Source organism: Pan paniscus, chromosome 14, assembly GCF_029289425.2.
Source record: "Pan paniscus chromosome 14, NHGRI_mPanPan1-v2.0_pri, whole genome shotgun sequence".
Lineage (NCBI taxonomy): Eukaryota > Metazoa > Chordata > Mammalia > Primates > Hominidae > Pan > Pan paniscus.
This window is the reverse complement of record NC_073263.2, coordinates 74,482,821-74,496,485: the sequence shown is the minus strand read 5'-3', so window position 1 is coordinate 74,496,485 and position 13,665 is coordinate 74,482,821. Positions and strand designations below refer to the sequence as shown.

General features: G+C 36.1%; 1 protein-coding gene across 3 annotated transcripts in view; it reads right to left on the bottom strand.

Annotated features, from left to right (window-relative positions):
• Nucleotides 1-13,665, bottom strand: part of PIBF1 (progesterone immunomodulatory binding factor 1) — a 236,702-nt gene that overhangs the window by 102,113 nt on the left and 120,924 nt on the right. For all 3 annotated transcript variants that reach the window (XM_003827453.6, XM_057299586.2, XM_057299588.2), the window contains one exon: nt 4,520-4,670. In XM_003827453.6, the coding sequence (XP_003827501.1) occupies nt 4,520-4,670 (151 nt within the window). The remainder of the gene's footprint in view (nt 1-4,519; nt 4,671-13,665) is intronic.

Here is a 13,665-nt window from a genome sequence, read left to right as displayed (position 1 = left end):
CACAAACCCTATCAAGATATATAGAACATCTGAATACCCTGGAAAGTTCCATGTCACTTTTCTCGGTTAATTTTTGGTGACAATCATCTTTAGAGACAACTACAGTTCTGATTTTTGTCTTTTTAAAAATAAAAAAAAAATTTTTACCCCCACCCCTTGATTTTTTTCATCATAGATTACTTGTCTCTTCTAGAACTTTATATAATCATATAGTATAATCATACTATATACTATAATCATACAGTATAATCATACTATATACTATAATCATATAGTATAATCATACCATATACTATAATCATATAGTATAATCATACCACATACTATAATCATACAGTATAATCATACTATATTATATAAAGTACACTTTATGTTTTTCAGATTCATCCATGTTGTTAAGTAAGCCAATTGTTTCCTTCCAGTGAGGAGAAGTATTCTACTACATGAATGTATAATGGTTTGATTAACCATTTTCCTTTGAGATACACACCTGGGCTGTTGTCAGTTTTTGACTATTATGAATACATTTCCTATGAACATTCTAGAGGAAATCTTTTAAGGTGCATATGCTTTCTTCTCTCTTGGGTAAGTAACGGAAATGCTGGATCACTGATTAGGTTGTTTAATTATTTTGTAAGAAACTGCCAGTTGCTCCACTTCTCACCAACATTTGGTATAGTCAGTCTTTCTAATTTCAGCCATTCTTGTGGGTATACAGTGGTATCTCACTGGGCTTTTAATCTGCTTTTCCCTCATGACTAGTAACGTTGAATACTTTTATTATGCTTACTTGTCATTCACATGTCTTCCTTTGTGAAGTGTTTAAACCTTTTGCCCATGTTTTAAACAGGACTATTTTTTTTTTAATCACTGAGTTACATGAATTTTTAAATATATATTCTGGTACATTAATTTCCTACTGCTAACGTTAACAGATTGCCAGACTTTATGGTTTAAACAATACAAATTTATTATTTTATAGCTCTACAGGTTGTAAGTCCAAAAATCAGCCTCACTGACCTGAAGTCAATGCTTTGTAGGGCTGGTTCTATGTGAAGGCTCTATGGTGAAATCTGTTTCCTTGCCTTTTCCAGCTTTTTCAGAGGTTCCAAAGATGAGGACATGGACATCTTTCTTTTCTTTTCTCTTTTCTTTCCTTCCTTCCTTTTCCTTTCTCTTTCTTTCTTTCCTTCCTTCCTTCTTCCCTTCCTTTCTTTCCTTCTCTCTTTCTCTTTTTTTCTAGAGATGGGGTCTCACCATGTCAGGCTAATCTTGAACTCCTGAGCTCAAGTGATCCACCTGCCTCAGCCTCCCAAAGTGTTGGAATTACAGGCATGAGTCACTATGCCCAACAGGACATGGACATCTCTAGAAGGATGTTTTTCAGCCCACCACATTTGGATATCATTTTCTTTTGTCTAATCTATGTTTTGTGAATATTTTCTCCTCAATATTTTCTTATTCTGGGTATCATTCTTTTGTCAGATATAAAATTGTGGTTATTTTCTTTGAGTCTGTGGCTTGGCTATTCATTTCTTAATGGTGTCTTTTGAAGAACAGAAGTTTTAAATTTTGATGACATCTACTTTATCAGTTTTTCTTTTATGATAATTACATTCAAGGGCCATGTCAAAAAAAGTCTTAATGTACTCCACATTGTAAAGATACTCACCTATGTTTTCTGTTACATATTTATAGTTTTAGCTATTCCATTTAGGTATCGTCTCAGATTAATATTGGTGTATGAAGTTTATTCCATAAAGATGTTCAATTTTTTTTTAGCACCATTTATTGAACAAACTTTCCTTTCACCATTTGTTTGCTTTGCTGCCTTTGTTAAAAATGAAATTATTATTTAAGTATGGATCTGTTTCTGGGTTTTCTAGTCTGTTTCATTGCTGTATTTGTCTTTCCTTAAGCCGGTACTGTATTATCCTGATACTGAAGCTTTATAGTAAATCTTGAAAACAGGTAGTGCAATTCTTCCAATTTGTTCTTTTTTTTGTGGAGGAGAGGAGGTCACGCTATGTTGCCCAGGCTGGAGTGCAGTGGGTATTCACAGGCACGATCATCGCACCCTACAGGCTTTAACCTCTAAGCTCAAGCAATCCTCCTGCCTCAGCCTCCTAGGTAGCTGGGACTACAGGAGTGCACCACCACACAGGGCTTCAACTTTTTTCAAGATTGCTTTGGATATTCCAGTCCTCTGCACTCCATATGAATGAAATACAAAAAAGCCTCCTGCCACTGTGACTAGAAGAACACTGAATTGATAGAATTCACAATATATTTCGTGATTTTGGGGGGAGTGGTTCTTTAATTTCTCTTAGCAATGATCTGTAGGGTTTTTTGGCTTAAATTTATTCCTAAGTATTTTGTGTTTTTTGTTGCTACTTACTTCTCCAATTGTTTACTTCTAGTATATTTTTGGGTAATGACTATATATTCTGCTATATTCACTTATCAGGTTTAGTAGTTGTTTGGTAATCTGAAAATAGATTCTTACTATTCCTTTCTGATTTTTATATATATCTTCTCTTATCCTTATCTCACAGGTTAGGAATTCAAATACAGCACTTAATATGTCATATAAATCATGAAAATAGGAAACCCTGTTTTACTCTCCCCCTCAATGGGGAAAGTATTCAATATTTCGCCATTAAGTACAATTGTAGCTGTTGGTTTTTATAAATGCCCTTTTTCAGATCGAGGAAGTTCCCTTCTATTCCTAATTTGTTTAGACAAAGGGACATATGCAAAGTTAAGGAGATAAGAAAGAGTATGAAACTTTCAAAACAATAATATGATATGGAGGGGAATGGCAAGATATGAAAGCAGAAAGATAAACATGAGTCTAATCATGAAGTCATGTAAAGAAATTTGACTTTATTGTCTTAATGAAGACAATAAAAGTCATTAAAGCAGGCATATGATATGAAAATTTGAATGTTACAAAGATTACTTTGACTCCAGTGAAGAAATTGAAGATAAATTTAAAATCTATTGCAGTTATCAGACATTGACCTTGGAAATGGGAACTAGGACAATGATAGGAAAGAAATAAGTTTTTCTTACATTTGGCCTACAAGTAAATACAGTCCTTATGCAAAAATGTGCCTAAAATAATTAGAACCCTACCTAGATTCAAATTCAACTTCAACTGAAGTTTAAACCCATTTTTATAAGAATGCCATGGTTATCTGACTTTTGAACACAAATAATGTACTGTAGCAAACATCACAGCCAATGGTGAAATGTTAATTTAAAATATTTATTAACGTTAGGGATAAGACAGGAAGATAACAAGAGGGGAAAACAAGAAAAAAGGAAAACAGAAATTAAAGATCAAAGATTATAACACAGTACCCTCAAATGAATTTTTATTTGTACTTCAAGACTCATTCCAAGGCTGGGCACAGTGGCTCACGTCTGTAATCCCAGCATTTTGGGAGGTCGAGGTGGGCAGATCACCTGAGGTCAGGAGTTTGAGACCGCCTAACCAACATGGAGAAACCCTGTCTCTACTAAAAATACAAAATGAGCTGGGTGTGGTGGCGCATGCCTGTAATCCCAGCTACCCGGAGGCTGAGGCAGGAGAATCGCTTGAAACCGGGAGGCAGAGGTTGAGGTGAGCTGAGATCACACCGTTGCAATCCAGCCTGGGCAACAAGAGTGAAACTCCGTCTCAAAAAAAAAAAAAAAGAAAAAAGAAAAGACTAATTGCAGTGTCATCTCCCCTCTTAGATATGCCTCACCTCCTTTAAAGGTGGGATTAATTAATGATCTCTTTTGTATTTCCACTGAGAACTGCATATTTTTTGCTTATAGCATTTATCTTGCTACTCTAATTATTTGTTATTATGTTCACCTCTCTCAGTAGATTAGAAACCCCTTGAGACGGGAATTATTTCCATGAACTCCTAATCCCCAGTTCCTGACAGATGTAAATACTTAACAATTCTGGAGGAAGTGAATTTGATAAAAAATTGAAAAGATAAAAGCTATCATATTTAACCTGTTTCTTTTTTGACTGCAATTTCTAAGATGAAGATGAACGAATATTTGAAATACATAATTTTATTTAGAAATAGTCACCAATTATATTTTAAGAAAATATACCAAAGTAGTTTTATTTTTTTCTTTTCTTTTTTTTTTTGAGACAGTCTTACTCTGTTGCCTGAGCTGGAGTACAGTGGCATGATTTCGGCTCAACGCGACCTCTGCCTTCCGGGTTCAAGCAATTCTCCTGCCTCAGCCTCTGGAGTAGCTGGGATTCCCCAGTATCACTCCTGGGTAATTTTTTTTTGTATTTTTAGTAGAGATGGGGTTTTGTCACGTTGGCCAGGCTGGTCTTGAACTCCTGACCTCAAGTGATTTGCCCACCTTGGCCGCCCAAAGTGCTAAGATTACAGGCATGAGCCACCGTGCCTGATCCCAAAGTAGTTTTAGAAATAATGTCAGGCGTCTTTTGTTGCCAGAAAAAAAAAAGTTGTGCATGTGTGTGTGGGGGAAGACTTACTTTCTGCAGTTTGCATTATTATTTCATCAAGCTCTTTTTCCAGTTTCTCATAAATGTCTAGCCTTGCTTGATGCTCTGAGTTCTGTGCTTGAAGTTCAGTAATGCGTTTTTCAGAAGAGGCTTGGAGACTATAAAATTCTTTGGTTAAAACCTAATAGTGAAGGAGAAGAATTACAAAGGCAGAATTAAACAGGTGCACAGTTAAGACAAAAACATGATGCAAAGACATTCATAGGGCTTTTTTTATTATTTAAATATTAGAGAAAGTAGCTCAATTAAGATGACTAATGAGGAAATTAAATATATTTATTTCTAAGGTAAATAATTCAGTTGTTTTTAACTGAAAATTATGAAGTACCTTATCCTTATTTTATAAGCTGAATAAAAAATGAATTTAAAATTAGGAATAATTATAGGAGTAATATTAGCATTTGCTTGTTAGAATTTTAAAAAATACAATGTCATATTTACATAGAGGTCATTTATCTGGCAATCAAAGCTATTTGACAGAGGCTTACAAAGCTGTTTGTAAAAACGATATACTGACAATAAATCCTTCAATTTTCCATCAGAGCTTATTGAATTACCCTTACTATGATCTTAATAACATTTTTGGTTTTCTGAACAGTCATAAATTCAAAGCAGGAAATCAAAAGGTAAATGTGAAGTGCTGCTTGAGGCAGTATCAGAAAATGCCTTTGTGAACAACGAAAACACATTAAAAATGAGATGCAAAGGGCATGGAAATTGGAGTCATTTTGTATACAAGCAAAAAATCCTACACTCCAATGGTAATTCATTGAAGGAAACACCATGATGACAACAATAAATTAACTAAAAAAAGAGATGCCTCTAGTGATACGGAAATGTTTTAATGCTTAAATTCCAATTATCTAGAATGCTTACTTATTATTACAGACTAAATTATGGAGTGGTATTACACCTGCTTTCTAATACAACATAATATACTGTTTCCTGAGAGGCAACAGACTACTACAGTGAAGAATATGGTTTGGAGCCAGAAAAATTTGGATTTCAATATGGCTTTGACACTTACTAGCTGTGATCTTAGGCAATTACTTATTCTTTATAGGCCTACCTTAAAAACACTGTTGAAAGAAATTAAATGAGATGATAAATTTACAGTGCTTAGCAGAGTACCTAGAACACAGTGTTGAAAAGTACTATTGCTACTGTAAGAAATATAACTATATGACAATTCTGCATGAAATAGTTCATGCAAATAGAGTTCCACTAATTTAATTATCTTGAATTCTCTACAATTAAACACTTTTAAAGACAACTATTTTCTCTAATGACATAAAGTTCACAAAACAAAATGTGTATGATTATATGTTTTCTGTGATGTGGAAAAAGGGGGAAGGAAGACCTATTTACAGTTCTCAATGAGCAGAAATTATAATTTTCCTTAACTTACTTCAGATCATTTCCTTCAATTTTCAGCAAAACTTTCCCCCAAAGTAAACAAAACATTATCCCTCACTCTCCATATACATTCCTTTGGAGAGTGGAGAAGGAATAAAATGGGAACAGCATTTTTATGGTGATTTCCAGTGGCTCTGGTTGGGTCAGAAAAAACAAAATGTGTGTTTTAGCATTATTTCTTCTTTATTCTTGCTTGTTGGGAATGTGTTTTCTAGAAACTTCTTAATTCATTATAAAAAAAATCATTGCTCAGTGACATTATCTGGGGCTTACATGGAGTTCATTACATTGGGATGTAATTCATTAAGAATCTGGTGGCTGATGAAACTAATTCCACTGTCAAAAGAGAGAATCAGTAAAGGCAGTGTTAAATGACTATTCCCACAGCAGAGCTGATACTTTTTCATTTGTACCCCACCTCCCCCTGCAAAACCACCACATGAAGAAAAACAGGAGAAATGATTAGAGACAAGGAATCAAAATGTTAAAGATGGGATATTTTATAAGATATTATTGTAAGGAGAGATTTAAAAACCATTACGAGAGATGTAATTTAAAAAATATCTTCATAATGTGAAAGAGAGGTCCCGAAAAACTACTGATGTGGGGTATCTCCCAATACCTCTAGTACCCCATATTAGAGAATTTTCTGTTTCTGTGGATTTGTCTGAGTGGTTGTTATAAGTAAACCTATTACTGCTTCTGAAATGCCAAAGAGAACTTGACTGTTGGACCCATGGTAGGCTATAATATTAAGGATTTGTTTTAATAAAAATCAATACATGAACATTTCAGTTTAAATATGGATACATAAAATAAGCCCATTAATTTTACGAATCCATTAAATATAAAGTTCTCACAGTAAAATTTTCCTTCCTTTGAATAATACATGTATTAACTGAATAATACAAAGATTAAATAATGATAATACAAAATTATAATTTTGCCTTAAACAGAGACAAATATATAAAGCCAACGCTTCTGGGAGCCTTTGCCAATTAATAATTAAGCAAAAATAAATAATCTCCAAATTAACAATCAATGAGAATACTGGGTAAAAGCCCAGAAAAGTCCATTATCTTTACCATGATGAAATTATTTCTCTATAAATTAATTATAAATAAGAATTGTCTTAAAAATACTTTGTAGAATCCCCCCCACCAAAAGATTCAAACTATGATACTACATTATTGTTAAACCATTCATTCATCAAGTATTTATTGAGGATTCATTATGAGAGAGGCACTGTGTTAAGCACTGCTGACACAATGATAAATGAATAATCTCTCTGCCTTCTCAAGGCTTCAGTTTAATAGGGGTACACAATGTTAAGAAATGCCCTCAAGCCTCAGTTTTATCAACCAGAATCTTTAGAACCACAACGTTTTTTAGAAAGGTGTTTTTCCATATATGACCTTTAAACAAAGCATAATAATTACTAGTCACCTGCATCCAGAGACCAAGTTGACAGGTCTATGAGAGTCCTTTGCAAACTGCAAGTTGCAATTTTTTGGAGGTTATAAAATCAATTTTGTTTGTAACCAGCTAAAGGCAATAAAAAAAGATGTGTGGGAGAATCACCTGCAACAGATTATGACTCTACAGCATTTTCCTGAAGAAAGTATAGGAAAAAAGTTTTAAATACTGAACGTTGATTTGCTTTATAAGTAGACACCATCTACAAATTTTGCTTGTCTTTTTAAACATACATATATATTTAATATATTTTTATGTTTTTCACTAAGGCTTTATTTTCTGAGGCCCTTTAATTAGTTTCACTAATCAGAGTAATTTCCAGAAGTGTAATCTTGGAGAGATTACTGTAATAAATATTAAATATTGTGGTGGTTAAAAGTATGGGATTTACGCTGGGTGTGGTGGCTCACGCCGGTAATCCCAGCACTTTGGGAGGCTGAGGTGGGCGGATCACGAGGTCAGGAGTTCAAGACCAGCCTGGCCAACATGGTGAAACCCTGTCTCCACTAAAAATACAAAAATTAGCCGGGCGTTGTGGTGTGTGCATGTAATCCCAGCTACTCAGGAGACTGAGGCAGGAGAATCGCTTCAACCTGGGAGACAGAGGTTGCGGTGAGCTGAGATCATGCCATCACACTACAGCTTGGGTGACAGATAGAGTGAGACTCTGTCTCAAAAAAAAAAAAAGTATGGGATTTAAAGTGAGGTTGGTCAGGTGTTAAGGTCTAATCACAGTTCAGTCACTTACTAGTTGTGCGATATTAAATAATATAACTTCTCTAGAACAAAAAAGTAGAAATAAAACATTAAAATGAGTCAAGGCTGATTTGTTAGTTAACAACCCCCCTTTATGGTGTATTTCTTCAAAATCTTTTATTCTCACCTTATACATTAAAAAAAAATCTAGTGCATACAGCTGTGTAAAGGAATATTGTCACCTAGTATTATAAGTGTATTTTCTATATTATGTGGTCTTAAAATATCAAATGAATGCCATTAAAAAAGAAATATTTTGCCAGGCATGGTGGCTCACGCTTGTAATCCCAGCACTTTGGGAGGACAAGGCAAGTGGATCACCTGAGGTCAGGAGTTTGAGATCAGCATGGCCAACACGGCAAAACCCCGTCTCTACTAAAAATACAAAAATTAGCTGGGTGTGGTAGCGTGCGCCTGTAGTCTCAGTTACTTGAAAGGCTGAGGCACAAGAATCGCTTGAACCTGGGAGGTGGAGGTTGTAGTGAGCCGAGACAGTGCCACTGCACTCCAGCCAGGGTGACAGAGCAGGACTCCTCCTCAAAAAAAAAAAAAAAAAAAAAAAAAAAGAAATATTTTGATATTTTGGATAAATGACAAATGTATGCAAAACATGTATTTCCAAAATAAAGACAAACCAGTTCTATTTTATGATATTTATCCTGTAACTGAATTGCATTATAATTTGGGGGAAACTACTTTAATATCTGATTTTCAATTGAGAAAGGCTTCTAATTGAATAACTTTCAGTTTCTTTGCATTGTAGTTTCTGTTTAATGACCTATAATTTCATATTTTTGTAACTGTAAAATAAACCTTCATATGCAGAAAGGAAAATTGGAAGTTAAAATGCTTGAGTTTATTAGTGGGCACACTATTATGGGATCTGAAAAGTGAAAAAAAAAAATCTTTTACCCAACAAATAATTATCTTTTGGGAAAGGATACTTCCATTTTCCTGGCATTTCCCAACTTAACTAAAACAAAATTCTATAGCATCAAAACAATATTTTGAGGATTTCTATGAATTGGTACTGAGCATAAATGGTTGTTTTATATGAGCCAAACAGATATAACAACATTATGAAGCAGTTGCTATTATTATTCCCAAAGAAAATGAGTAATTTATCCAGAGTGGTGAGTAACTGGGTTCAAATCTTAGGTCTGTTGAGCCTAAAGCCCACAGGCCAATCCCTACCCAATACTGCCAGAAGAAATTCTATTTGGGCAGAAAATACCTTCCATTTTTCTTTTATGATCAAACTAAGGAGAAAAGTTTTCAAATCCTACCACTGCCTAATAGTAAGGATGTGTATGCTCTGGTTAATTGTCTAGAGCATGCAGTCTAATACCAGAGTCATTAAATACATGTAGCTAATTTTAGATTTAATTTAATTAAGATTAACTAAAGAAGCTTGGTTCCTCAGTGCAGTAGCCATATTTCAAGTGCTAAATGACCACACGTGGCAAGTGGCTACTGAACTGGATATTGCAGATATAGAATATTTCCATCATTACAGAAAGCTCTATTCAAAGCTCTGTTCCAAATTCTTAGTTTCCTGAAGATAGGAATCATTTCTTAAAATTTGTGTGTGTAACTGGGCCCAGCACAGTGCTTACTGCCTAATAAACACTCAGTTACAAAGTACTGCATACTATCAATTCAATTAACTATGTGCCAGGTTCTGGCTGAGACCTAGAAGCATATTTTTAAAAAGGTCTTAGTCTAGGGGGGGAGAATGAAGAAATAAAAATCACCCATAATTATACCATTTATAGATAAACTTTAATATCTGGATATATTTGGCTGGGCGCGGTGGCTCACGCCTGTAATCCTAGCACTTTGGGAGGCTGAGGCAGGGGGAATCACTTGAGGTCAGGAGCTTGAGATGAGCCTGGCCAACATGGTGAAACCTCGTCTCTACGAAAAACATAAAAACATTAGCTGGGCGTGGTGGTGCACGCCTGTAATCTTAGCTACTCGGGAGGCTGAGGTGGGAGGATGGCTTAAACTGGGGAAGCAGAGGTCGCAGTGAGCCGAGATTGTGACACTGCATTCCAGCCTGGGAGACAGAGTGAGACTGTCTCAAAAAAAAAAAAAAAAAAAGATTTATTTCCTTCAAATGTTTTTCTATGTATATTGATGATTTTTACTGAACATGTAAACCATAGTCAAGACCATACTAATTTCCTAACTGCATCCTTCATTCCATGTTTTTAATTAGCCTTTTCCCCAAATCTAAAATACCCAAGAACATGCAGTGCATGGACACAGCAAAATACACAATTTATAATATGCTAATTGAAAACTTTATCTACTGTTGGACACTTAAGTTACTTCTAATTTTTACATAATAAATAATGCTGCGACATGCATCATTTATATAAACCTTTATACGTATCTCTATTTCCTTAGATAAAATTCCTTTAAGTAAAATTACTGGATCAGCTTTTTTTCTTTCCATTTTATTTTGGGGTTTACTTAATATTTAAAAGCTGAGGAAAGATTAATACCACCCACTTGGTATATTGCCTACTGATGCAGAGACTATAGGCTCAGATGCCAACAATCAATTTTTTTTTTTTAAAGCCACATGGCCCTTATTTATTATTTTTCCATAAGTTATTGGGGTACAGGTGGTATTTGGTTACACAAGTTAAGTTCTTCAGCGGTAATTTGTGAGATCCTGGTGCACCCATCACCGGGGCAGTATACACTGCACTATATTTGTAGTCTTTTACCCTTTCCCCGTTCCACTCTTCCCCCCAAGTACCCAAAGTCCATTGTATCATTCTCATGCCTTTGCGTCCTCATAGCATAGCTCCCACATATCAGTAGAACATGTGACATTTGGTTTTCCATTCCTGAGTTACTTCCCTTCGAATAATAGTCTCCAATCTCATTTAGGTCACTGTAAATGCTGTTAATTCATTCCTTTTTATGGCTGAGCAGTATTCCATCATGTGTGTGTATACACACACACACACACACACACACACACATATACATACACACTACAGTTTCTTTATCCATTCGATTGATAGGCATTTGGGTTGGTTCCACGATTTTGCAATTGTGAATTGTGCCGCTATAAACATGTGTGTGCAAGTATCTTTTTCAAATAATGACTTATTTTCCTTTGGGTAGATGCCCAGTAATGGGATTGCTGGATCAAATGGTAGTTCTACTTTTAGTTCTTTAAGGAATTTCCACACTGTTTTCCATAGCAGCTGTACTAGATTACTTTCCCACCAGAAACGTAGAAGTGTTCCCTGATCGCCGCATCCATGCCAACATCTACTGGTTGGTTTTTTTTTTCTTGAGAAGGAGTCTCGCTCTTGTCACCCAGGCTGGAGTGTAGTGGCACGATCTTTGCTCACCGCAACCTCTTCTTCCCGGGTTCCAGTGATTCTCCTGCCTCAGTCTCTCGAGTAGCTTAGATTACAGGCACCTGCCACCATGCCTGGCTAATTTTTTATTTTTAGTAGACAGGGTTTCACATGTTGGCCAGGCTGATCTCGAACTCCTGTCCTCAGGTGATCCGCCTGCCTCGGTCTCCCAAAGTGTTGGGATTACAGGCGTGAGCCACCATGCCCAGCCTACTGCTTTTTGATTCTTTGATTGTGGCCATTCTTGCAGGAGTAAGGGGGTACTGTATCGTGGTTTTGTTTTGCATTTCCCCAATCATTAGCAATGTTGAGCATTTTTTCATGTTTACTGGCCATTTGTATATCTTCTTTTGAGAATTGTCTATTCATGTCCTAAGCCCACTTTTTGATGGGATTGTTTTTTCTTACTGATTTGAGTTCACTGTAGATTCCGGATATTCATCCTTTGTCAGATATATAGATTGTGAAGATTTTTCTCCCACTTTATGGGTTGTCTGTTTACTCTGTTGACTGTTCCTTTCGCTGTGCGAAAGCTCTTTAATCAGGTCCCAGCTATTTAGCTTTGTTTTTTTTGTTTGTTTGTTTTTTGCTTTTTGTTTTGAGACGGAGTTTTGCTCTGGTTGCCCAGGGTGCAGCGGAATGGCGCAATCTCGGCTCACTGCAACGTACGCCTCCCGGGTTCAAGAGATTCTCCTGCCTCAGCCTCCCCAGTAGCTGGGATTACAGGCATGCACCACCACACCTGGCTAATTTTGTCTTTTTAGTAGAGACGGTGTTTCACCATGTTGGTCAGGCTGGTCTTGAACTCCCAACCTCATGTAATCTGCCTGCCTTGGCCTCCCAAAGTGCTGGAATTACAGGCATGAGCCACTGCACCTGGCCAGCTTTGTTTTTATTGCAATTGCTTTTGGGTTTCTGGTCATGGAATCCTTGCCTAAGCCAATGCCTAGAAGGGTTTTCTGATGTTAGGTTCCAGAATTTTTATAGTTTTGGGTCTTAGGTTTAAGTCCTTGAGTTGACTTTTGTATAAGGTGAGAGATGAGGATCCAGTTTCATTCTCCTACATGTGGCTAGCTAATTATCCCAGCACCATTTATTGAAAAGGGTGTCCTTTCCCCACTTTGTTTTTGTTTGCTTTGTCAAAGGTCAGTTGGCTGCAAGTATTTGGGTTTATTTCTGGTTCTCTATTCTGTTCCATTGGTCTATGTGCCTATTTTTACACCAGTACCACACTGTTTTGGTGACTATGGCCTTATAGTATAGTTTGACATCAGGTAGTGTGATACCTCCAGACTTGTTCTTTTTGCTTAGTCTTGCTTTGGCTATGCGGGCTCTTTTTTGATTCCACATGAATTTTAGAATTTTTTTTCTAACTCTGGGAAGAATGATGGTGGTATTTTGATGGGGGTTGCATTAAATTTGTAGATTCTTTTGGCAGTATGGTCATTTTCATAATATTGATTCTACACATCCGTGAGCATGGGATGTGTTTCCATTTGTTTGTGTCATCTATGATTTCTTTCAGCAGTGTTTTGTAGTTTTCCTTGTAAAGGTCTTTCAACTCCTTTGTTAGGAATATTCTTAAGTATTTTATTTTTTGCAGCTATAGTAAAAGGGGTTGAGTTCTTGATTTGACTCTCTGCCTGGTCGCTGTTGGTGTATAGAAGTGCTACTGATTTGTGTACATCAATCTTGTATCCGGAAACTTTGCTGAATTGTTTAATCAGTTCTAGGAGCTTTCTGGAGTAGTACTTAGGGTTTTCAAGGTAAACGATCATATGGTCAGCAAACAGGGACAGTTTGACTTCCTCTTTACTGATTTGGATGCCCTTTATTTCTTTCTCTTGTTTGATTGCTTTGGCTAGGACTTCCAGTACTATATTGAAGAGGAGTGGTGAGAATGGGCATCCTTGTCTTGTTTCAGTTCTCAGGAGGAATGCTTTCAATTTTTCCCCATTCAGTATTATGTTGGCTGTAGGTTTGTTATAGATGGCTTTTATGATGTTAAGGTATGCCGATTTTGCTGAGGGTTTCAATCATAAAGCGATGCTGGATTTTGTCTAACGCTGTTTCTGCATCTAT